This window comes from Impatiens glandulifera, chromosome 1, assembly GCF_907164915.1.
Source record: "Impatiens glandulifera chromosome 1, dImpGla2.1, whole genome shotgun sequence".
Taxonomy (NCBI): domain Eukaryota; kingdom Viridiplantae; phylum Streptophyta; class Magnoliopsida; order Ericales; family Balsaminaceae; genus Impatiens; species Impatiens glandulifera.
This window is the reverse complement of record NC_061862.1, coordinates 83,290,672-83,317,099: the sequence shown is the minus strand read 5'-3', so window position 1 is coordinate 83,317,099 and position 26,428 is coordinate 83,290,672. Positions and strand designations below refer to the sequence as shown.

The 26,428-nt window shown below is 32.0% G+C and overlaps 1 protein-coding gene across 1 annotated transcript; it reads right to left on the bottom strand.

Annotated features, from left to right (window-relative positions):
* Positions 1–5,133: 5,133 nt before the first annotated feature.
* On the bottom strand, positions 5,134–20,901 carry LOC124919126 (DNA gyrase subunit A, chloroplastic/mitochondrial). The gene is made up of 27 exons (XM_047459288.1): positions 20,404–20,901; positions 19,788–19,857; positions 19,633–19,698; positions 19,104–19,205; positions 18,861–18,905; positions 18,668–18,766; positions 17,902–17,988; positions 16,261–16,331; positions 15,512–15,620; positions 15,329–15,391; positions 13,424–13,489; positions 13,161–13,249; positions 12,650–12,698; positions 12,478–12,564; positions 12,300–12,393; positions 10,503–10,573; positions 10,299–10,388; positions 8,457–8,582; positions 8,220–8,377; positions 7,898–7,979; positions 7,655–7,819; positions 7,476–7,577; positions 6,154–6,281; positions 5,833–5,953; positions 5,691–5,748; positions 5,514–5,613; positions 5,134–5,427 (listed from the first exon to the last, which is right to left on the bottom strand). The coding sequence occupies exons 1-27, from the start codon at positions 20,805–20,807 to the stop codon at positions 5,313–5,315; spliced, it is 2,817 nt and encodes a 938-aa protein (XP_047315244.1). The 5' UTR covers positions 20,808–20,901; the 3' UTR covers positions 5,134–5,312.
* Positions 20,902–26,428: the final 5,527 nt, after the last annotated feature.

Sequence of the window (26,428 nt, the reverse complement as noted above, 5' to 3'; positions counted from 1 at the left end):
CTTTTAGTTTAAATTAATTAAACATAATTAATTTAAAAGATTATTTATTTTGAAACAAAGTCGCCAATTAATTTTTGAAAATCAATAAAAGTTGGCATACATGTACAAACGATTTGACTAGAGTTTATTTTGAGTTCGTAGTTTGGTGATACTCGAGAAAGGGCTTTCGCGCTTCATTTTCCGTACCCGTTTTAAAAACGATCTCTACTTATAAAGTTGGCTTTTGAAAATCAGTTGTATAACGTTTGAGTTTTAACCAATTAATCTTCCGGTCTTAGTCATGCTTCTAGGTTTTAGTGTTATTTAAAATATTGAAACAACAATATTTAAATGTTGGTACATGTTGCTAATGATAACTATGGAGGATTATACCTGAAGAATATTAGTCATTTTAAGGGTGTTAGGATTTAGAAATAAACACCAAACATGCCTTAGTCTAAATATTTTTTGTGGAAATATTTTGAAATCATTTTCTAATTTTTTGAAAATGGGTTGGAGTCCCAAAATTATAAAAATAATTTTGGGTTTTGAAAGTGGAACCAAATAGGCCTTAAGACCAGAGTCCTAAGCCTTGGGTTTGTTTTTATGGGTCAGGGTCGAAAAACCCTCGGTCTGGTGCTAAGGACTCTCGTTCCTTGGCTGAGAATATCGGCTTAGGTGTATAAATCCATCGGTCATGGGCTAGACCTAGGCTAAGTTCATCATCCTGGGTGTATAAACTCATCGGTCACGAGTTAGCTCTAGGCTAAGTTCATCGGTCCTAGGTCGAACCTTTCGGTCCTATGTTGGACCTATCGGTCCTTGATTAAAATCATCAGTCGGACCTCTCGGTCCTAGCTCAAGTACATCGGTCAGACTTCTCGGTCTATTGAAATCCTCGGTCCTAAGTCTCGATCCTATGTTCAAATTTCTCGGTCCTAAGTTTTGGTCCTAAGCTAACGAGCATCGGTCCTCAAGAACACCAAAATTAGTTTTTTAAAATTAGTTTTTTTTATTTGGATTCTTTGATCCAAGGGTTTGGGTAACTTCACAAAGTTCACCGGAATATGTTGATTATCATCTTAAGGTATTAATCAACCTAGATGATGATCAAATCGTTCAAAACAGTTTGTGATCAAAATTTGAGTTTTTGATTTTAAAGTTGTTTTGAGAAGAAATGAGCTACCCAATAGCTTTCTTATATACCATATACTTGATTGATACCAAAACAAGAACACTAGTTGTTCGTTTTGATCAAATCAAGAACACAACAATTTCAATTATTTTGAAAATTTTGATTTTGATCAAACATGATCGGGATGGATCAAACATGATCCAAACAGTTGACCAACATCATTTCAATCATGTTGGGATGCTTTTTGGGATGTGATTCAAGAGAATTAGCCCAAGAAAGACAAATACGTTTTTTTTTTTTTAAATTTTGGTTTTTGTGTTTTAGATTGATTGATTATTTTTAACCCTTCAAAAAGTTCATAAATGATCCTATGATCAATATCCAGCCATAAAACACCATAAACAACAAGCATTCAAGCTTATGAAATTTGAAATATAAAAATTTCAAATTCAAACTGTAAATATGAATTAGAGGGTTATTGAAACCTTACAAAGGAATGGAGAACACTCCTTCATCCTTAGAGAAGCTTTTAGGATGCTCAGATCCATGCTTTAAGGCTGTAAACGAATTTTCAAAAAATACAAAAGCTTTGAACTTTGATGGATTTTTTTGTAAATCGCGATTTAAATGTGGAGAGTGGATTTCTTGGCTTCGGAATGATTCAAGGATGTATTATAGCATCTTTGAGTTTGTTGGATGACTCAAGTGAACTGAATCATCTAAAAGCCATTAATGGCATTTTGGTTGTTCTTAAGTCAACTTGGCGAAATATGGATAAATCATCCTTATGGTTGTATGAGAAATGATCATTGTAGTATGGTAATCATTTCAACCTTTAAATCAGACGAAATGGTTGACTATCGGATGAGTTCTAAGTTGGCGAAATTGAAGACGGATCTTCATCCTTATCTTCGCGGCGTCGCGATGAAGAAGACAATCAGAGGTCAAAACGGCATCGTTTTGCACGTGTTTGGCATTCCATCAGCGATCCGTCAAGGCGCCATTGCGTCTGAGCATTTTCAGCTAACGGGGCTAACGTCCAATTAGTTGATTCGATGCCTCACGAGCACGCGCTTCCTCCGCTACAATGGGTTACGCATGTGCACCTAGAGCATTAGATGACAATCCAACGCTCATCTGATAGTTGTAGCTTCGGTTGTAACTTTCTTCTTTCGATTTCGGCTACACTCGATCACTAATATATTTTTATTTTAAAAACTTAAGAATTTGTTTGAAATTGATTTTTTTTTTACCCTTTTGACTTTAATTTTGATCGGTTTAAATACACAAAATATTAAAATAAATATGGAAAATATTTTACCATTTTATTTTATTTTTTTGTATGTTTTTAGGTTAAATAAATAATTTTGGGAGATGAAATGGATACCTCATTTCATCTTAAATTACTTATTTTAATTCCTGATTTTTTTCTAAAATTATTTTAAGATAAATGAGTACAACATTTATCTCAAATAATTTTATTTTTATTATTTTGACCATTTTCCTTAATTACTTATGTTTTAATTATCACAATAATTAGCATAATTAATTGTTTTAATTGGGTTTTGTTAATGGAGTTAATTATTTTGAATTTATTTATTCAAAAATAAATCAAAATAATTATTTTAATTTTATAAATTGGCGTGTAAATTTTTAGTGCTTACACACGCCTTCTTAAAAAAAAGTCAAAGTAATATGTCACATCCCGACACTTTATCACTTCTACCTTAATGGTCTCATAAATCTCTTCCGTAAAATGAGCTTCCAGTATATCTTTGAATTGTACTAATTAAATCAAAAGTTATACCACTTAATTTAGGTTTGACCTTAAATGACCCCTTAAACAAACCAATATGGAATTTGACAATACTCGTAGAGATTTCAGGTTCATTATCATGTTCTCCCTCGATCGAGATCAAATTAATCAAATTATTTTTTGTTTGCGCGTTAGAGATCCCATGAAAAAACTTAGTGTTTTTTATCTCTGACTTTTAACCATGTAACTCTACTCCATTTGTGTGTCCTAATTTTTTTCCTCCTTACACATATCGAGGAACTTGCTAACATTGTGAATTTGACAACTAACCTCCTCAGCGGAGAGTTCACTAATCTCTTCAACCCCGTCAATGGAATTAATTTCATTACACAAGTAATTTATTTTAGCACAAAATAAAGCACGATTTTCCACGAACCAATTTTTGAGAAACTTACGCTGATTCCTTAAGTTCGCAAAGAGATTACTTGACGGAGAACTAGTCGATGACTGATTCACCCACCAGGATTGTACACGCGGTATAAAGTTCTCTTTGATCAATCATTTATTTTCTAATCTAAATGGTTGATATATTCTCTCCATCTTTCGGCGTTCCATCAAGATCGGTCGGTGATCTGAAGAACTCCATGAAGGACCTTTTGAAATATATTAGAAAATCTTTAATAGATTGATTTACTAATTAAAAATCTCTCGATACGAGAATGAACCTAAACCTCATTTCTATTATCTCTCCTAAAGGTGAATTGATCACCTTCCAAAGACAAATCGATAAGTTTAAGTTCTTTAATTGTCTCTAAGAACTCGCGAATTAGGTTATTATGTCTATTGACTCATTTTCTTTCAGACGGGAATCTAACTTCGTTAATGTCGCACGTAAAAATAATTGGTAAGTCTCAAATACTAGTCATGTTCTTCATTTCATTAAAAACTTTGTTTTAAATTATGAAAAAACGGTCCAAAGACCGCAGAAATTACCCATCGGAAATTATTATCCCGATTTCTTAGTTGAACGTTAACTGAATATCTATCTAAATTAATACTCGTTTTCTCATACTTCATTCAATGCAACAAGAATTTCACCTGGCGTCGCTATAGAATCAAGAGCATCCCAACCACACAACCGTCAATTACATAAATCACTAACGACTGATTAATCTTCTGAATTTTAGTATCACTAAAACAGTATATGTCACAACCAAGGGTTCTCATTAGTGACTTAATGTTACCTCTTTTTACACCATCATTTAACTCATAAATGTTTCAATCATTGATAAAAATCTAGTCGAAATAACTATTTCTCGGCTTCGAGACACAATTTTCTACTTGCATATAACCCTGCGGTAGATCATTTAGATTTTTCAACTTGTTTTGCGATAACATTTTCAAATACTATATTTCTTTTTAATCAACTTTACAAATTGAACCTTAATATTTTTTTTCTCATTTAATTAGAGAAAAGTAAAAAAAAAAAAAAACTACATAGAAACAAATATTAAAAGAAAAATATAGTATAAAAACATAAAACTAAACATGCATATTTACATTCTCAAGAGAGAGAAAGGGGAAAACACCATTTTCAGTTTAATGTATGCATAGGTTAGGAAAACATATTTCATTTTCACCCATTTTGGGGAGAAATTTGTTTGACAGTTAGATATGGTCTAAAATCGGGGAAATGACGGTTAGATATTGTCTAAAAATCAAGTGTATTAACTCCGATAGTGAATTCGGTCGGTACCAACATGGATTTACCAATTATGGTACTCATTTCTCAAAAAAAATCCTGATAAACATGCAACAATCATGTCATCAATATAAATGATAAAAAATTAAAACTGTACTTTTATCACTTTGTTAGGAACAATATATTGTGAATTGCATTGAATAAAGCTACAAAGTTTCACTATTATGTATTGGACATGTTGGGAGATACCATACACATTTTCAAGGATTGGACATTTTTTAGCTCTTGTATATTGTATTTTACTTAATTAGGGTTTATTTCATTAAACAAACATCACACTTAAACCAGAACATTTTTCGTCAAAATAATGTCAGATTTAACTTTTTTTTGGCTACTACAATCATACCTCTGTTCGAAAGTCACAAAAAAACATAGCACCAAATGATGATACATAATTATGGTCCGATTGATGATTTTGCCTGGTCCATAATCTCTACGAATTTGGAAACAAACAATCTGACCCTTTTACAATTAATGATTAGAAGACAATGGACGGCAAAAAAACAAAAACGGGTATAATACACCCAAAAGATATTTAAACTGGGAAGAGCATCTGAATTCGTTTAGGTCCCTATATCTAGTACAACTAACCTTACAACAGAATAAGGATTAAAAAAGGAGGCTAATGCTCGCAATAGTATGTTACAAAAAAAAAGGAGATAACTCAAAAGGAGGATCCCTCAGCCAGAAGCAACTTCGTCGAGTTCGAGTTCCTCTACCTCACTTTCTGCCGCTGATATCAAAGACACTGACTGAATCTTTCCAGCATGCTCCAATCGCATCAATATCACTCCCCTGATTTCAAATAATTTTGTGAAATTATGTTTTTTATTGTCTAATTTGCTATTGTTGCTTTCAAGGAAAACCATTATCACACTTACCTTGCATATCGGGACTGTATAGACACATCTCGAACCTTTATTCGATTGAGTGTTCCGCTTTGGCTCAATAGAACCACCTCCTCGTCACTCTCACCATCATCTGCTAAAAAATTGTTACTAAAGAAGAATACTAAATAAATCACATGATGAGAATAAGTTGTACATAATTAACATTACCCGCCAAAGAAAACCCAACAATAAATACAGCTGCCAATCGGTCATCTTCTGTCGAAAACTAATGAAGAGATGGAGAATAAGTTTAGTACAGTAAAAGAAAATGAGAGGGTAATAACAAATTTAAATGACCCATATTACCCACCTTATAACCAATCAAACCAACTCTATTCAAAGATGACAAACGGAATGTGCTGAGAGGAACACGCTTGCCAAAGCCATTCTCTGATATGAATAGCAACCATGGACCTCCCGACACTTTTCCTCTGATATATATTGGAGATCACAATTTCAAAACGAAAGGAAATATCAGATGCAATAACTAGAGTAATGCCTTAAGTGAGTTAATTAATAACATTTATCCAAAAATAAGATGGCCAGAGATACAATTCGAATAAATGAATTAATTTCAATTCAGAGTATTAGAGTAAACATTTAGTCACAAATGAGTAGTCCAAGTACTTACCGTCCTTCTGAAACTCTCTCCACATCCTTCCGCATAGCAGCTGGAATCATATCCATGCTAGCCATTTTATCTCCCTCCTTAAGCCTCATAGCAACAGATCCCCTTGTATTCCTTCCAAGAGCACGTACCTAACAAATAAAACCAAGCTTGTTATGTAAATATGTCAAGAAAATATCTTTGTGAGAGGCTTCCTACCATTCAATAAAAAACAATGTACAAGATAATAATAACAAGTATAATTATTCAATATTCAATAATAATAATAGCAATGATAATGATGGTGATATTGAAATTCAGAGAGAAATACACACACAAGTCTACTATGAAATAAGACACTTGCATTGCATTCTAAAAATAGACATTCTGCAGGTATATGGAATAATACACATAGCAACATCATTCCATTCAAAAACTTGAATCCACGCTATATAAAATGTTGAAAATGTCTATATTACCGCTCTTAATATAATGGTTTTCTTTAGATTCTCTGATAAAAATACAGATACATAATGTTGTTTATCACTGACTAAATAAACACGTTAAGTTGGAGTATATTTAACATGTGTAGTTCACCAATCTTTTTCTATGTTCTGTGAATTGAATGATTATTCAACAATGGCTGTTATATTACATCAGAAATCATTCTAAATTGTTTCTATATTTAGTGGTTTTGTTTTGAAACTATTAAACAACATAATTTATTATTCTCATCTTGTAAAGTGATCACGCCAAAGAATATTTCTTATCTCCAATATGTTAATTCTAAAATTCATTAAACTGATAAGACTTATAGAAAAGTATAAGAGCTAGGGATATTTCTTCTCTGAATAATGAAAGGATATTTTGATGTTCTCTTACTTTTAATTTTAATAAAGAAATATATAATCATTAATTAGTTTTATTTGTTAAGAAATAAAATAATCATTTGATACAACAAAATATGGAGATAAAACATAATCAATAGACAATTATAATAATTTTAAAAAGAATTAGAATGAAATATTAGGTTACTGTTGGTATCCCACAGTCATTTATTAACCTTGTCTTTCTACAAAACTACTTAAACTTGTTTCAAGTGATTTGGATTGAACTTTCCTAGAATCCAAAGCAGAAAAATGCAGGCTGCCCATTTCAGCTTATTGTAATTAGTATCTTATTTCCTTTTAACTTTTATTAAACAAAACCCCACAACCTCAGTTTTTTTGCTCTACAAAGCTTTTTATTTCAGGATCACCAACAATTCATTCCTATTTTACATGAATAATTTTACAAGAACAAAAGCGAAATTTTATATTTTACTGGAAAGTAAAACAAATACTTACAATGCCACAAGAAGCAACAATAACCATTCCCTTTTGTGAAGCTGTTACAACAAGGTCATCATTTGTGCATCGACGAACCCACTTTAGTTCATCACCAGGGACCTACAAATTCAGTGAGTTTGAGATTTTTGGAGAAAAGTACCATCCACGTGAGCATTCCAAGAGATTCTATGACATACCAATTGAATTGCAATAATACCCGATGACCTGATTGATGAGAAAGAATTCAAAGACACTTTCTTAACATATCCTTGCATGGTAAGCATAAGAAGATAGTGATCTTCAGCAAATTCAGTCACAGGAATTACTGAAGTTATTCTCTCTCCATCTGATAAGGATAAGATCTGTCTCGACCAAAATAATGTTTTTTAAAAGCATGTTTGGGCTAAAAGACTATGATAGTAGAATATAAAGCTCCTTACCTGTACCAGTGGGGTGCCTGCAGCAGCCCTGGTGCATTCTGGAATTTTATAGGCACGAGCAGAGTAAACAATTCCCTTGTCACTGAAAATAAATATTACATCCATCATTTCCAATACAGAAGAATGTGTAAGTCTATTCAAAACAAAAGTATTCCTACAGCACAAAACTTATAAATGAATCATAGTAGTTTTATGGAGAATAACTAGGAATAATTCTTAAGAACGTATTGTCAATAAAAAGATGAAATGATCAAATACATCATCAATTCAGAATAACTGGCAAATAATATTGGATATCAGGTGGGTAAAACGGGAGATATACCTGAAATACATGATGTAATCATGAGCGCGACATACCAAGAAATCAGACATTGAATCATTTACTCGTAATTTCCCGATTGATTTGCCAATTGTTCCTCGATTCTGAAGATTGAAAGTATTTGGTTTCATTCGTTTCATATAACCCTTCTCACTGATTACCTGAAGATTACAGCCAGGAAACATTAGAACCAAAACGATGGAATATTGGTTTGCGAAACAGTCTATTGGATCAAATTACCAGTAGCATTTCCTCATTTGGGATAACATCTATTTCTTCAACCTGGCCAGCATCTGTTTCTTCCAACACTGACCTCCTTGGATTAGAAAATTTATTCTTAAGCTCAACTGCTTCATTTTCTATGAGCTGCAGAGAATAAAACAAGATTGTAAGTAAAAAAAATTAATTAATATTTCAAATAAAATAGACAGATAGAGCAATCTGTTAAGTACATTCTGTCAAAAATGTTAGCTCGAGGGAGGTTCAACTTGTTTAGTAACTAGCAAATGTAACTGTAGAAAAAACTAAGGCTATGATTGAACGTGTATAGAATTAGAATTGAAATTATAATTCCATTATATAATAATTCTACTGAACTACAATTCAATTCTTATGTTGTAAGAAATCATAGAATTGCAATTCCGAAGTAGGGATGATGAAACTGAAACTAAAAAAAAATCATATACGTTCAACTCTGTTAGAATTATAATTTTAGGTCCAATTTTTTATTTTAAGACATCAAACAAACAAAGGATTTGAAATTGGACTCCAGTTTCAATTCTAGTTCCAACTTTGCCTGAACCAAACATAGCATGTATTACATAATGCTACAAAATAACAGTATCCTATTTGAGATCGATCACGTATGATTATTCACAATCATAATTAACTATATATAATGAAATATTGCGGAAGCAAGATTGAATAAAATTGGGGCAAATATTATTTATGGGTGCCTTTTAAATACATTACACAACTAATTCAATGATAGAGTTACTTCTTAGTTTGTGCAATCACTAATACCAATGTAATGAAGAGCTATGAATCCATAATAAACAGTAAGTAATGAAGAACGATCCCTGGAACAAACGATCAGTGATTATCAACATTCTAAATTTCTATGCTCAGACTTCAACAGGCAGAGGCTCCGTAGCTCTGATACCAATGTAACAAATCTAGGGTTTACAAAGAAATAATACGAAAAAACAAGAGAATATAGATGTGAAACAGTCTTAAGTTTTTCAACATTAAACATTTGATATCATAAACCCTAACTATTACTCTATTTATAATAAAGCTATAATAAACCAACTAACTACTAATGGGCTAAGCCCGGCCCATTACATCAGACATATCCACTGTATTTGTAACAGAATAGAACAAAAGAACTTTTCAGAGAAATAGTTATGAGAAAGAAAGGATCAAAGGATTCCTACTCGACACATTTCCATCTATTAAGAAAATGGGAGTTTGCAGACAAGTTGGGATTATTTCGACCTGATAAGAATCTAACTCTTTTGTAGTTTGTTTTTCTTTCCATGTAATCACTGATCGCTCCTCACATTCCTTTTCTAATGTAAATGTTTACCATTATTCAGAAAATGTGAAGAACTCTCTATAAGTTGCAACTAAAATTGAGAAAAGTGAATTTGAATGTAAAGAAAAGCAACATTAATAAAAGTAAATAGTATAAACCCTCTATCAGTTATCATCACTACCAGGAGAGGCGGATAAAGAGAAATTGTTAAACGAATACATAGTTAATCACTCCAAAAAGATAAGGTATTGATATATATTATATACTAGGGATAATCTTATTCATGGGATACCACAAGATAATAATATAATTATTCCAACAGTAAGAGGGAGCTTTTGTAGCATACATGGTCTTGGAGAAAGAATAAAGATTGCACCAAATGATATAGGAAATATTAGCTATAAATATCATAGCCAAAACATAACTATTACTATATATTTTCTATTTAAACTAGTCATCATTTTTCCCTTCTAAAATGGATTATCTTGATTTTTCATCTTTCCTGATGGGTAATAAACTTTTCAATGTTCAAGGCAGGAATCTACCTGGAGGACTTGTCTTTTACTGGACAAGAGCTCCTCTAATCGAGATATTTGCTCTGACAAGGATTTCTTTTCATCGACAAGCTTATTTCTCTGCATTGTTATAAATATAGAATAAGTTAGCATATGTTGATTAGTAATGAAAAGGCTTACAGCAAATTTACACATGCCTAAAGAAAAGTTTGGATGGCATAAATAACAATGCACCTCAAGTCGTGTAAGCTTTCTCAGATTTATATCTAGTATTGCATCTGTTTGCTTCTCAGACAAGTTGAATGCTGCAACAGAAGAAACAAAATTAGCAGCTAAGATAGTTATATATGTACAAATTGAAAGATCATGTCATCCCATTTTCCTTCGCTATTTCTAGACACGTCTGAAATCACGAATTTCCAACATTTATCAGAGAGAATAAAACTGATTAAAGCAAATTAATTTGATAACATAAAACTGACTTATCCTTGTTTTGATACACAAAGGAAAATATTCAATGAATTTCAACCCATTGCAGAACAGTCAATGGCCATTGTATCATTTAGTTCACCCTATCCCTATCACTTCCTTCAACTTAAATCAAGTGACCAAATCTAGAGCTAGGGAAACGTCTCAGCATAAGAAGATAAAATGCCTTCTATGATAATTTTTTAAAGAAGACACTAGAAATGTACTTATACACCAGCCAAAGAAATATGTGGAAATGTCATGGGAAACGAACATCAGTATAGCAATGAACTTAGGTAAGGGAACAACAATTTCTTCATTGAAAACCCAAAACCTTCATGATCGCATTAAAACCTTCATCATCCAGCCTAAGCCTTTTATGCATAATTTGGGCTCTATTTGGGTACAATTTGCAGAACGAAATTTATGTAATGGGTCTTGGTTAGCCATTTGGTACACCAACATTTTAGTGAAAGAATCAAGTGGAGTACACATGCATGTGCTTTTATGTGATTTCCAATGAATGATGTTTGTTCTCTCATTAACTCCAAGAGCATAGAAAGATTTACAGAACAAAAATGACTAAAAAGTTAATCTAGTAAAATTCATTGTAAGCATATGATAATGAGAAAAATAGAATTCCCTCTTTATTTCATTTTATTTTTATTTTAAAGTTAATTAATACAAACAGTAAGGGTGACTTCTAATAATACAAACAGTGTTTATACCGAGTTGATTTGGGCGTTATTTGTTGAACAACTCAGTCATCAAGCACACTGAATTGGTAGAATCCACTCTTTCAATTAAAGCAATGATGTATGTAGAGTTTTGGAGAAATTCCAAAACTTAATATGTCCTCCACCAAATAAACAAGTGCATCAAAATTCCCAACATATTATAAGTTTCCTATACTTCACCCATATACATACCACATCCATTTAGGATGAAAAACGGTATTCTTAACATGCAACACGCTATGCTAATCCTATTCCAAGGCTGCAAATTCCCCAGCAAAAGAAAAAGGACAGCTTTCAGTTTGATCACGGTGAGAAGATATTAGGTAGGTTTTGAAAGGTTTACTGGTGTGTGGAGATTCTGATCCCTCTGCTACTTCTTGTGGACCCTCAAAATGCACAAGTAAAGCAGAAGCTAATAGATTGCTCATATGTGTATTAGGATAGTAAAAATTATTAAAGTTATTGCATATTAGTTACAAGTACTTAGTAGTTAGAGGTAGTTCTTCACTTCCCATCCTCTTTTCATTCTAACCAGATTCGGTACTGTATCAAATATATCCATTAATACATGATTATCCAAAACAAAAACCACATAATGAATCTGTTTTACCAAACATAATGAATCTGTCCTAAAAAATTTCACTCAATTTACCTAGAAATTACATGATTGCACGTATCACATGAAAGTGCTAAATTCTTTTGCAAGAAATAGCCACATATAGGCAAGAAAAGCAGATAATATATTAATCCTTAAAATAATATAACACCAAAGCCCATGGAGCATAATAGTAGACACAAGGAAGAAATCAGAAATGTGAAATAGCACCTTTTCTCAAGGCTGCTGATGCCATGGCATTATTTTGAGCTTCCTTGATTATTTTAATTACTTCGTCCACATTACCCAGTCCCACTATTATACCCTTTGATCAAAGTAAAACTTAGTTAAGCATATTAACAATATCTACATAATAGTAGCATTAAAAACCTTGAAAAAAATAGTATACCTCAACAATGTGACTTCTTTCTTGTGCTTGTGTTAATTTAAACCTGGCACGTCTTTCAATTACATTGCATCTAAAATCTAAGAATGCCTGCAGAATAATAAATTTTTTTAGATATATTTCTAGTGAATGAAATAAATATAGTAAGAAACACAGATATCAAACTGTTATTAACCTTTAACATTTCCATCAGACCAGTTTGTTGAGGTTGTCCATTAAGAATACTGTTGTGTAGATAAGTTGAAGAGAATCAAGAGTAGTAAATACTTCATCAGCATCAGGATAATAATTGAACAACATCGAAATATTATTGAACATGAATTTGAAGTAACATGATTACACATGCCTCTATAAGTGTGAGGAGACCTATCTTTTCAGATGATATAATGAAAAGGAAAAGGTTCAAACACCCTTAAACCAAAAGAAACAGATAGATGCTACCTCATTGACTATTTACTAATTAACAGATTAAATATTATGTCCACTTAGAACAAAGAAATTTATCTTTCCCATCATCTGATAAAATCGTATAAAAGATTCAGGTTTTGTGATAAATTGGGTATAGGGCACCTGGATGGACTTGTCAGAAATAAAACCTATGAAGCTCAGCCACTTAATACAAAATTAGTAGATTTATGATTTATTCAGTGGCCTAAATGCTAAAATAGTTTGGGCATAAAACATACCCGACCATGTTGCAACTGAAACTAGTTTGAAGTGGAGTAAGTCGATACAGGTTATTAAGCACAACAGCAGGATCGGATCCCCGTTTAAGCTGGAACATACAGACACAAAGAATGAAGCAGTGGGAGAGAAGAAAAAGAAAGAATGATTAGTAGATTATAACTTCCCAACAGAGTTGCACTCCTAAAGTAAGTTTATCCACTTGACAGGAAAATTTGCAAACCCAAAATGTGAACCATTTAACTACATATGCGTATAAAGGTACCTCAATAACGACGCGCATTCCGGATCTATCGCTTTCATCGCGAATATCACTTATTCCTTCAATTGTCTGCAGAGAACAGAGCATGCACATAATGTAGTAACCATCAAAGTAACAAACCTATTTTCCTAAATATGAAAAGTGCATCAATCAATAAACATCAGTTCAATTGCTACAAGACCACTTATTCCTTCAATTGTCTGCAGAGAACAGAGCATGCACATAATGTAATAACCATCAAAGTAACAAAGCTATTTTCCTAAATATGAAAAGTGCATCAATCAATGAACCATCAGTTCAATTTCTACAAGACCAGTACTAATTCCTTCAATTGTCTGCAGAGAACAGAGCATGCACATAATGTAGTAACCATCAAAGTAACAAAGCTATTTTCCTAAATATGAAAAGTGCATCAATCAATAAACATCAGTTCAATTGCTACAAGACCACCATGCCCAAAGATCCAAATGATCATATAGAATTTATCTCAATTGTTTAAATAATCCCAAAACATCTAGATACATCAAAGAAAAGGAGAAAAGCTTTAACAACACAAACTGGCTCAGTGTTGAAATCAGCCACTGTACATTCAAGCGACTCAAATCACCCACTTACAAATTAGCTCATTAGGCACACTCTGTTACCTTGTTGGGAAATGTATGGCCTCTGTCTTCCCAATATTTACCTGGCCATATGCCATGCTTAATCAGACCCTGTAGGCTAAAACAGCTTTACTTATCCTTATTGAGACAAGTCTCAGTTTTCACTCACTAAGATTATTAATAGTCCTTACTATAATTAACTACCGAATTAAGAGTGAATTTGCCTGACTATATTCCATGCTTAATCACACCCTATAGGCCAAAACAGCTTTATTCATTTTATTTATCCCTAATGAGGCAACTCTCAGTTCTCACTCACTAAGATTATTTTCTAGTCCTTACTACCCCATCAGGTTGCTCAGTGGAAATAGTCGACCTAATAACCAAAAGGTCACGGGTACGATTCCCACTGCAAGCGCTTTGAATGGAAGCGGAGGGCCATGGCTGTAGAGTGTCATGCTAGTTCTCCTTAATTAAAAAAAGATAGTCCTTACTAAAATTAGCTGCCAAATTAAGAGTGGTTCCTCCTTCACCGCTTATATTCATAGCTCATCATGTTCTCCTCCTTGGCATCATTGCTTGATTAGGCAACTTAGTTACCATGATAGGATGATATTCTCCCCATTTCAAAATTCTTTTATAGACAGGCCCATCACTTGAATGATTTATGAATTTAAATAGTACATTAGTAAAGTTTTTTTTGGTTTTCAAATAATACAAAGCTCTGAATCTGTAATTCGGCATCTTAAGCATAAAGCATTGATAAATTGCGACAAAATTTAGCATATTGGTTGGTTTAGCTTAGTAGAGGTAAAATGATTTAAAATTGCATTATTTGTAGATTAAGATTCCATCATGAATTATGAGAATAACCTAAAACCAAATGATTATATGAAGATAATCAAGTTACACTTTTGAATCATTATCATTATTCTCCTATCCTGTATTGTTTTCTCATCTCCCTTTTTCACCAAACTCCAATTAATACATGCACAGATTTATTTTATCATCACAAACTTTCCACCTCCCCCAGCTGTCTCCATCCAGCTTATAGTTCATGGTGTATCAGGACAATGATCTCAGGTCACAAGAGCTTTAAGACCTATTGCTTAATTTTTTTATCTAAAATGGATCTAATTAGACTGAAATAACAATTGCAAGGGATCTGGATAAAATAAAATATTGAAAACATGCATCTACTAAAATAATAGACTACATATTCAACAAGTATCAAAAAGAACAGCATCAAATATCTTCAAAAGTAATATTTATTTTGCAAAAGGGAGAATATAATTTAGTACAGTACCTTGCCTTCCACAAGCTCGGCAATCTTCTCAACAAGAGAAGATTTGTTCGTCTGATAAGGAATCTGTCCCATGCACATAACAGCAATTAGAATTACCTCACAATCACTTGGTATTTATTTTTTTCAGCTGAACATCTCTTTCCAACAGAATAACGATTCAAACAGGAAATAAACCAATGATACCTCTTCTATGATGATTGCATTACGCTTTGTCTTGGCATCAATCAATTCAAAAGAGGTCTTCCCTCTTACTATAATGCGCCCTCGTCCAGTTCGATAAGCCTCCAAGATGCTGTATAAGAAAAGAGTACATTCAGTTATCCGCATCATTAGCCGTAAAGGAGTCAATGTTGCCAAAGAGCAATATGATTAAAGAAGTCAAATAAATTCTGGCCATGCTAATTCACAGAAACAAATCTCTCAGTTTCAGTATCAATTGTATTAAATATGGCTACAAAATACATCTTTCATCATAAAGCAAAAAGTTTAAATAAAAAGCCACCGGTACACTAGTTAGACATTTTCTTACATGCTTGAAGAAAGACACAAAAATCTATCAGGTAAAACAGATTTCCTTGGAAAAACATCCACATAATATCAACCCTTTACTAAACCAAAAAAGTACATCACTTATACCTTTTTTCCTTTATTTAAAAAAGGTCACCACTTTCATCTGCATTATCAAGTTCTACGAAGCATCATAAAAGGAAGATAAGCATGAATTATCTGGAGGAAGGTATAAGTATGCATTGTGAAAACCAATCAGCAAACAAGACTTTTAATAACAAGTCTATTCAACTTCATCAAACAGGTGAATCGAAATTATTATGCATTGTGTGTTCAAGCTTCTATGTTTCATCAACTAGAAAATGTATCTAGATCTCTTTTGTCGGAATTACTGCATAGTAGAAATATAGGGAAGTTCAGCATACCCTGCAGTACCCATAATTGAGCCGCCGGTTGGGAAGTCGGGTGCCGGCATGTATTCCATCAGTTGTTGGAGCTATTTCAAATAATACAATTGACTGAATGAGAATAAAAACAAAAGTTCAACTGGATAAAGAAAAATACTAAAAGAAACTGTAATTTTGTGACTGCATACTACCTAATCCAAAACATTGTTTAATCCTGTAAACATATTCCCATATAATGACTTTCAGTAAAAGGTGAGAAAAAACATGAAAGAACAAGAACCAAAGAAGAAAAGTATTCTCCAAGAAACAGAAACAAATTATTTCTCAAGTGACCATAGATCTTAACAATTGGAAAGCAAAGTAATGGCATGCCATACTTAATTGCACATCACTATTATAAAACCTCCATGATGGTCAATAAATCATTTAGACAGACATTTTCCATGAGACTGATTTAAAAGAAATTGGCACAAGAGTTTTCTTCATATTTTTTACTAGGCCCACAGCTGATTTGTCTTGGGATCAACCCCAACAACCAGTAGATTCATAAAATGAGAACTTATTGACATAGCTAATTTACATTTCATCCAGAGCCATCAACTAAAGAAAATGGAAGATCTTTTGGCAGGGCCAAATAAATCTTCATATCACCTTATAAATCAGCTAATTTTTTCAAATAACCCAAGATCAAACAAGCTTACTTAACTCATACAGATATTGAAACATTGTTATTCAGATTAGTTGTCACAAAAAACTGTCAAATGAATATTATTGAAATATTCTAGCTCTGATTAACAATCATTCTGAGGTCTCTTTTTTCAGTAAATCAAGATTCCAACATCCTTTTTTGCTGAAAGCAAGAGTGAATAAAAAGTGTGGTGATTTTATTCCATGGGTCATACCCCCTTTAAATACATAATATACATGCAATGTGATGTTGAAATGAGATGAGATGAGAAAGAGAGAACTCCTAACTGCTAGGATTAAATTACAGATTTAGAGATGTGAGAAGAGAGAAACCCCTAGGAGATAGAATAGAATCACCAACTAAATTTTCAGCATACTCAAACATAACCACTCTTCTATTTATATTGTTCTAACTTCTCCCTAACTGCCACTCTTCATAACCGCTAGATGTCTTAACTCCCTTTTGTAATTCTTCCTTCTTCAATTAGCCCTAAACCTACCTCTTGTATCACAATTCAAGTATAGAGTTGCTTCCTAAAATAATGGGATATTATTTTAGGATAATTATCTTTTAACCACTTTAGACAATTATTATAAAGAAAAATAACCTCAGCACTTATCTACCCAAATAATATTTGAATTATCCAATAATCTGAAAACTCTAATTAATCTGGATTTTATCAACAAGTCTATAACACCGGGAATATATCACTCAATGCATGCTAAAATTTATGCAAACTGAAACCAGCCATAACACAAAAACTGTGAACAGATATTTGTAGATTTTTTTCTTGCTTCTTTAATAATTTATTGAGAAGCACAGAGAATCAAATAAGAAAAGCAAAAGAAATAAAATTGGACATGCTTAAATAGGTAATGAATATTAAGTACTTGAACATTAAAGCTCGCAAGCAACAATTACAAGATCAATAGTTCACAAGAGTGCTAATAAAGGATATATTAGTATAATACCGTAGCTTCTGGGTTATGAATTAATGCAGAAAGTGCATCAACAAGCTCCCCAAGATTATGTGGAGGTATATTGGTGGCCATGCCGACCTGAAAGTTTTAATTATCATCTGCATTAGTACACCAATAAATCTAGAAGCTTCAAGCAGACGACCAATCATCCTTCACAAGAAGAATCCGGCATGAATGGAGATTCCTCAACAGATAAAAATATATATCTTGTCCACGTGTTAACGAACTGATCACTGAAGAAAATCCTTACAACACTACACAATGGATAGTTCAGCAATCATCGCTCACAACCTGATGTGAATCATATTTAGAAACTAAATGGAAGAAACAGCCTAAAGAAGGGAGTTTTATATGTATTGTTTGACATTGGAAATAGGTGAAAGGTCATTCCATCAAATTTATGGTACAAGTTTATTACCACTCGAGACCAGGGAAAATGAACAAAGAATCCCCATAGTAATTAGTTCAAAGGACAAGTAATTGACAATAGTAAAAAGTATCTCATTCTACAAAAATTTCAGTAGTTGGAACTAAAGATAAACTCTACAGCCTACAACATTACCAATCATCTTTACTATAAGAGACCTAAAAAATAATCAAAAACTAATGAAATTTCAGTGGTTGGAATTAAAGATAAACTCCACATCCTACAACATTGCCAATCATCTTTACTATAAGAGACCTAAAAAATAATCAAAACTAATGAAATTTCAGTATAAACAAGCAAAAATACTGAACAAAAATCATATGGAAATACCGCTATGCCAGAAGAGCCATTCAACAACAACTGTGGAAGCCTGGCAGGAAGAAGAGATGGCTCCTTTTGTGAATTGTCAAAATTCGGAACAAAGTCAACCTCCAAATGATGCAAAATACAAGAGAAAATAAATTAGTAGAAGAAAATTTGCATAAATGCACAAGAGAAAAATTATCAAAACAGTAATACTGACTGTATCTTGATCCAAATCAGCCAACAGCATCGCCTCGGTAAGTGGCTGAAATAATCAATCCAAGACATTAGCCTCCAAAGAAATCAAAATATACTTCTTCCCTTATTAACATTTCTAGTTTTTTTCAATAACTTATCATTAACTGGAAGATGCATTATGCATAATAAAAAGCAGCCTAGTATGCAATTTTCCATCATTAGAGATTAAAAAGGCTTCCACTTAAAACAAAAGTACAAAACCTACTTCCAGCCTGCACTCTGTGTAACGCATGGCAGCAGGGGGGTCTGCATCAATGGAACCAAAGTTACCATGCCCTTGGATGAGTGGGCTGCGTAAGGAGAAATCCTGCAGAGAAAATAAGTTTCTGTAGTTTAAATTAAACATACAAAATATAGTATAATTGTTTAAGCCTGAACCTACATGTAACTCCAAGAAACAAAAGGGAAATAAACTTTTAATCAAATTTTCTATTTTATGTATTTTAATCATGTCAGTTGCATTTCAAAGTACTGTCACAGTGTCATGAGACAGTGCAATAGAGAGCTATAAGAATTTTTCAGACTTAGGCTTATCCCTAACACATAATTCAAAAAGAAAAATACAGTGATATTTTTTGGTAGAAGAAATTTGAAAATCATTGGGTGTTCCAATATGGTTATGCAAAGAGGGCATTAGATATGTTAGCCACGGTGCTTATCATCCAATTCCATCTTTCAACACTTGATGGTATATGTTTAGGTTGAAAAGTTAATGATCATAATTATAAAGTTACCTGAGCCATTCGGACCATAGAATCATAAACAGCAGTGTCCCCATGTGGATGAAACTTACCAAGAACCTAAGACAAACGAAATGAAGTTCAAGATAAATGGTGACAACAAATAAAGAGGGTAGTTGACATTTCGGATATTTCATCAGCAATATCACCTCTCCAACAACTCTAGCACATTTCTTGTATGGTTTTCGTGAGGAAAGTCCCAATTCATGCATCGCAAATCTGTAAAAAAAAAATAATGAAACAATTAGTGAGAACTACATTTAGGAAAATTCTGTAGCAAGCAATCAAAACATTTCCAAATGAGTTGTGACAATCATTTGTTTAGGAGCAAAATTATCAGATGAAGAATATTAATACTACCAGGAAACATGATAAAAAAATGGAAAAAGTAAAATTCAGACTACACAAAATCCATTCAATTGAAAGTACTAAATGCATATTTCATATGCCCCTTGTGCAATTAGAAATTAATACAGACAAACACATGATTCTTTTCTTTAGACATCCTTGACATTCATGAACTTTGAATAAAAGTATCTTTGGTAGTATAAAATACAATAGCACTTTAACCTGTAGGATTGAAATGCCTTTGCTTGATATAAAATATTGTAATAAAATAATATAAACTGTCAGATAATTGACAAACCAAAAGGAAGTGCTAGACATTCAAGTAATGCCAAAACTGGTTGATAATCAAACACATTTTAAGTTATCATATCAATCAGATTCCTTCCATTACTTGCATAATAAACAGGAATAACTCACAATATGCGACGATGCACAGGCTTTAAGCCATCCCGAATGTCAGGTAGGGCTCGACCTAACAATACCGACATTGCATACGCCATATATGCTTCCGTAGCCTCTTTATGGAGCTCCGTAGGGATGATCCTCCCATCATTTCCACTTTGAGCATCCTTCAGAATGATACTACCGTTCCCTTCATCTACTTCCTCCTTAGTAGCAGTGTCCTCCTTCTTCCGGGCCTTCACCGGACGAATTCGTCTCGAAGGAGCGGCTGAAAGAAAACGGAGCTGCGAAACGCCCTGTCGAAGTGTATACAATGGAGTGGAAGCATCTGAACGGGTGAAGTGGTAACGGAAAAGGCGGAACCCTGTGGATGAAGCCATTGATGAGTGTTTGATGGAAGAATGAGAAGAAATGTTCATGCCATTGAAGAGAGGAATTCAAAAGTGGCTTTTGAATAATGTAGTGTATTATCCTGTCAAGTGAGAGGTTTTAGAAAGGGATGATGATGATATATGCTAAAACCCTAACCAAGGTGCAGCGTGAGAAAATATATCTCGTGCGCGCCAAGTTGCCGTTTTGTTTTCTTTTACATTTTCATTTTGTTTTGTTTTTATTTATTCACATTTTGAATTAGGTTAAATTCAAGTTTGTTAAAAAATTTAGAATGATATTTTTTTTTTAATTAAAAGAGAATTAATATAACACTCACAGTTATGGTCCCGTTTAAACTCAAAGTGCTCGAATAATATATTTAGTTTTTTTATCTCTATATATATATAATAATGCTTAAATTTAAAGTAATTGGATTGTCGAGTCGAGAGATCTGTTTATCTCCGTAAATTTTAACAACAGTAGAGACTTAAATGTCCTTAAACTCATTCTACCCAAATAAATTTATCCTTATTTCATACATGTTTTTCTGTCACTTTAGCCAAAATAAACCAAATAACCCAATTTAGGACAAGCCCTATGTGAAATAAAAACGTTGGTTTATCAAAGTGAGAAGATGGTTAGATGCGAAATGATATTGATGGTTAAAATATGTGATGAAATTGATGGGTGGGTAAAATGACATTCACGAGATTAGATGTTGATTGGCATGTATGGTTAAAATATGCGATGAAATTAGTGGTTGGGTAATGACATTCACGATATGGAATGAGATGGTTTGAAGTTTGTTGATTTGACCGACGTGTAAGGTCACGAGATTAAAGGTCAAATGAGGTGTAAAAAATATGAATGAGATGGTTGGTTAGTCGAAGTGAGGATAAGTAAGTCAGGTTGTTTATTGTCAAATATGTGAGGAGTGATTTGTTTGACCAAAGTGAAAGTAAAGTCTCGAAAAGAAAGGTCGATTGAGATTTGTGGATAAAATTTTAGAATGAGATGGTTGGTTAGTCGAAGTGAGTATTGTCACACAATGAAAGGTCGATTGGGGATTGGTGGACCAAAGTAAGGGTCAAAAAAATTGATAATGTACCAAAGTAAAAGTTTAAGGTCTTAGTATGGAAGGTCCGATTAGGGTGGATAAATGTGAATGAGATAGTTGGTCAGTCGAAGTGAGGATAAGTAAGTCGGGTTGTTTATTGTAAAATATGTGAGGAGATGAATTATTTGACCGAAATAAAATTAAATTCTTGAGACAAAAGATCGATTGAGATTTTGGTGGTATAAAAATGTGGAATGAGATGATTAGTTAATCGAAGTAAGTAAGGTCACGCGATGAGAGGTCAGTTAGGAGGATTAATGAGTCAAAGTGAGGGTAAAAGAGATTGATAATGTTGGATATGGTAAATTTGACTGAAATAAAAGTGTGTAAGGTCATAGCATGAGAGGTTTGATCATGATATGGATAAATGTGGAATGAGATGATTAGATAATCGAAGTAAGTAAGGTCACGCGATGAGAGGTCTGTAAGGAGGATTAATGGGTCAAAGTGAGGGTAAAAGAGATTGATAATGTTGGATATGATAAATTTGACCGAAATGAAAGTGTGTAAGGTCATAGTATGAGAGGTTTGATCAAGATGTGGATAAATGTGAAATGAGATGGTTAGTTAATCAAAGTGAGGATAAAAAAATTAAGTTGTATATTATAAAATATGTGAGCAGATGGGTCACGAGATAAGAGGTGGGTTGGGGATTGTGGCCAAAGTGAAAAGAGTAAAAAGAGATTGGTAATATTGGAGATAATTAATTTGACCGAAGTGAATGTGTAAGGTCACATAAGAGAGGTCGATTATTAGGGTGGATAAATGTGGGATGAGATGGATGATTAGTTAAATTGACTAGTGCTATTGAATCTGCAGTTAAGGGAATATCACCAGTTCTTGGAATAAGAGCTCTTGAACTCAATGGGGGAGGTTTAGCCTAGCTAGCCCTAATTTCGGTCAAAAGGGTTTGGCGTTCAGATGGGGATGCGATTAACAATTCTCTTTCTAAATTGAGGATAAAGAATGTCGGGTTGTATATTGTAAAATATGTTAGGAGATGGGTTGTTTGACAAAGTGAAAGTAAATGTTTCGGGATGAGAGGTCGATTTTGAATTTGTGGATAAATGTGAAATGAGATGGTTAATTAGTCAAAATGAAAGTAAGATAACGAGATGAAAGGTCAATTGGGGTGGATAAATGTGGAATGAAATGTATGGTTAGCCAAAGTGAGGATAAAAAGGTCGAGTTGTATATTATAAAGTATGTGAGAAGATGGGTTGTTTGATAAAGTGAAAGTATGGTCTTTGAGAGATGAGAGGTCAATTGTGATTGGTGGATAAATGTGGAATGAGATGTTTTTTGATTAGTCGAATTGAAATTAAGGTAATTATATGAGAGGTCGATTGAGAAAAAAATTGATATTGGTGGTTAAAATGCACGAGAAGATTAGTTGTTTAATCGAAGTGAAAGTTAAGGTCACGAGATGAAAATTCTAGTTTGAATTGGTAGATAAATATGGAATGAGATGGTTGGTCAGTCAAAGTACTTTAAGGTCAGGAGATAAGAGGTCGATTGAGCATTGGTGGGCTAAAGTGAGATTAAAAAAAGAGATTAATAATGTTTGAGATTTTTGATTTGACAAAATTGAAAGTGTAAGGTCACGAGATAATAGGTTCTTGAAAATAATATGTGATGAGATATGTGAGAAGATAAATTGTTTTACGGGAATCTTATATATTTATGTTACAAATCATTTAAGTAATTATTACATATATTTTTTATTATTTATATAAACATGTTAATTTTAAATGTTATTTAATTTTTGTTAAATATTTATTATAATAATTTATTATTATAAAAAAATTAAAATATTATATGAAAAAAAATTATTAGCATAGATTTTTTAATTATTATATTAATTTTAAATATTTTTTAATATTAATTCAATTATCTATTATAATAATTTATTATTATAAAAATTAAGACAGTATATTTGAAAGAAGAATTTTTTATTATCTTTGTAATTATTTATATATATATATATATATATATATATATATATATATATATATTAAAAAATAATTATTTGTCCAATTATATATTATAATAATTTATTTATTTTAAAATAATTAATTATATTTAATTTATTTATTTTTTTATTTTTGATAAATATCAATTTTATTAAATTTAGTTATTAAATAATCAAAATTATTATTTTATAAAAATTATATAAAAAAATTTAAATAAATTGGTTAGTTAATTTTTTAATATTTTTTTAAATAAATATATAATAATAATAAGTAATATTAGATTAGAGTAGAACTTTATATAATTTGATTGGTAATTTGATTCAAAATTCAATGGTTGAAGATTTGTTTTGTTGAAATTATTTTTATTTTTATCTAATAAATGTTGTCAATTTATATGATTGGTCAGTGTGCTTTAGATTTAGGGACGAATTCATAAATCCGAGTTGTTGTGGATTTACAAAAATAACAATAAAATTTTAAATAAAACTAGTAGATAAATGTACGTTTTTCCATTTTTTTAATAATTGATAAAGTTAAATTGAAAAACTTATAAGGTAAAGTCACATTTTTACCGTAAAAATAATGAACATTATATTTGAATTCTTGATTTTTATAAATTAAAATCCATTCAAATCATTTAGATTTGAATAATATTATTTTTATTTAAATTTTTTATATATAAATAATATTCTGTTTATATATTATCTGTGAGTTATAATTATTATTATTGATGTAAATTTAAGACGAACTAGTATAACTATTATTATTTTTAAAAGATTGAGATATTTACCGAATTAGTAGCTGATAATATTTTTTGACTAAGTATTTAATCGGTACAAGATTCATTTAGGAAGCCTAAAATAATTATTCAAATATTGTAATATTTCTTTTAACCTTTTATTAATGTTACTTTGTCACTTTGATTTATGAGATATAGAAGGAAAATAATATAAAAATATCTAGAAAAATGTCCAAATGGATAATATTGTTCAAAATTGGTTTGCAATAATGAAAAGCAAGGTTTTGAAAACCGTTCCGGTTACCGACCCGGTTTTCTGGGCGAACTCCGGTTTAACCGGTCTAACCGGTTCAACCAGTGGTTGGACCGAATTTTAAATTCATTAAATTTAAGTTCTTGTCGGTGGGTCACCAAAATTCGAAAGGTGAAACAACTCCTTCAAGATTTCATCGAATGTAGCAGATGTCTTCAATGACCTGCTACTTTATTGGTGGTGTTAAATCTCCCACACTGATGTCTCCTTCATGAAAGGCCGATGATCACTGGATTTGGGTAAACTAGATTTAGTAGAGAGAGAAGAAGAGATAGATCCAGCAGAGAGCTTCTTGAAGGGCCGATGACCACTAGGTTTGGTTTGGGTTGATAAAGTAGATCTAGTAGAGAGAGAAGAAGAGATAGATCCAGCTTAGAGCTTTTGAAGAGCCGATGATCACTGAGTTTGGTTGATAAAGTAGATCTAATAGAGAGAGAAGAAGAGGTAGATCAGATAAAGAAGAAATGTCCAGAGTTACCTTTCGGACCGGATATTTCCGGTTTGTTTTTTGGGTTAAACCGTCCGGTTGGACCGGATTTTGCCCGGTTCGAAAGGTGACCGCATTAAAGTCAAAAACCGGACCGTTCTCTCAACCGTTTCGCGGTCGGACCGGTTGAACCGGCGGTCCGACCGCGTATTTTAAAACCTTGATGAAAAGTGAGGAGAAATGCTCTAGATAGGGATGAAAATGGGGTATTTCGATGCGGGAAATACATATATCATTCTCTCTCCGCTTTTATTTTGGGTTTTTTTTAATATCATCCGTTCCATTTGGTTTCGAGATATCCCGCGGAACACCGTTTATAAAACAATTTTAAAAAAATTAAAAAAAATTTATACAAAAAAATTATATAAACGGATTTTTTAATATAATATATATGGTAATATATTAAAATTTTATATTATTATAAAAAAAAAAATTACAACTCCTATAAAATATAATGAATAAATAAATATATTGGTAATTTTATATATTTAGTTGTGTTCATAGTGTTCGGGACAGGGTCGGGGCGGGGAACATTATATTTGAATTCTTGATTTTTATAAATTAAAATCCATTCAAATCATTTAGATTTGAATAATATTATTTTTATTTAAATTTTTTATAAATAAATAATATTCTGTTTATATATTATCCATGAGTTATAATTATTATTATTGATGTAAATTTAATACGAACTAGTATAACTATTATTATTTTTAAAAAATTGAGATATTTATCGAATTAGTAGCTGATAATATTTTTGACCAAGTATTTAATCGGTAAAAGATTCATTTAGGAAGCCTAAAATAATTATTCAAATATTGTAATATTTCTTTTAACCTTTTATTAATGTTACTTTGTCACTTTGATTTATGAGATATAGAAGGAAAATAATATAAAAATATCTAGAAAAATGTCCAAATGGATAATATTGTTCAAAATTGGTTTGCAATAATGAAAAGTAAGGAGAAATGCTCTAGATAGGGATGAAAATGGGGTATTTCGCGGAAAATACATATATCATTCTCTCTCCGCTTTTATT

What these genes read in the sequence shown, in the direction of transcription:
- LOC124919126 (XM_047459288.1), bottom strand. Translation starts at nt 20,807, where the DNA reads ATGAACATTTCTTCTCATTCTTCCATCAAACACTCATCAATGGCTTCA. An exon ending in CTGATTTGGATCAAGATACA is followed by an intron (nt 18,767 to 18,860) that starts GTCAGTATTACT and finishes CATCATTTGGAG; the next exon opens with GTTGACTTTGTTCCGAATTT. An exon ending in GTCTGATGGAAATGTTAAAG is followed by an intron (nt 12,565 to 12,649) that starts GTTAATAACAGT and finishes ATTATTCTGCAG; the next exon opens with GCATTCTTAGATTTTAGATG.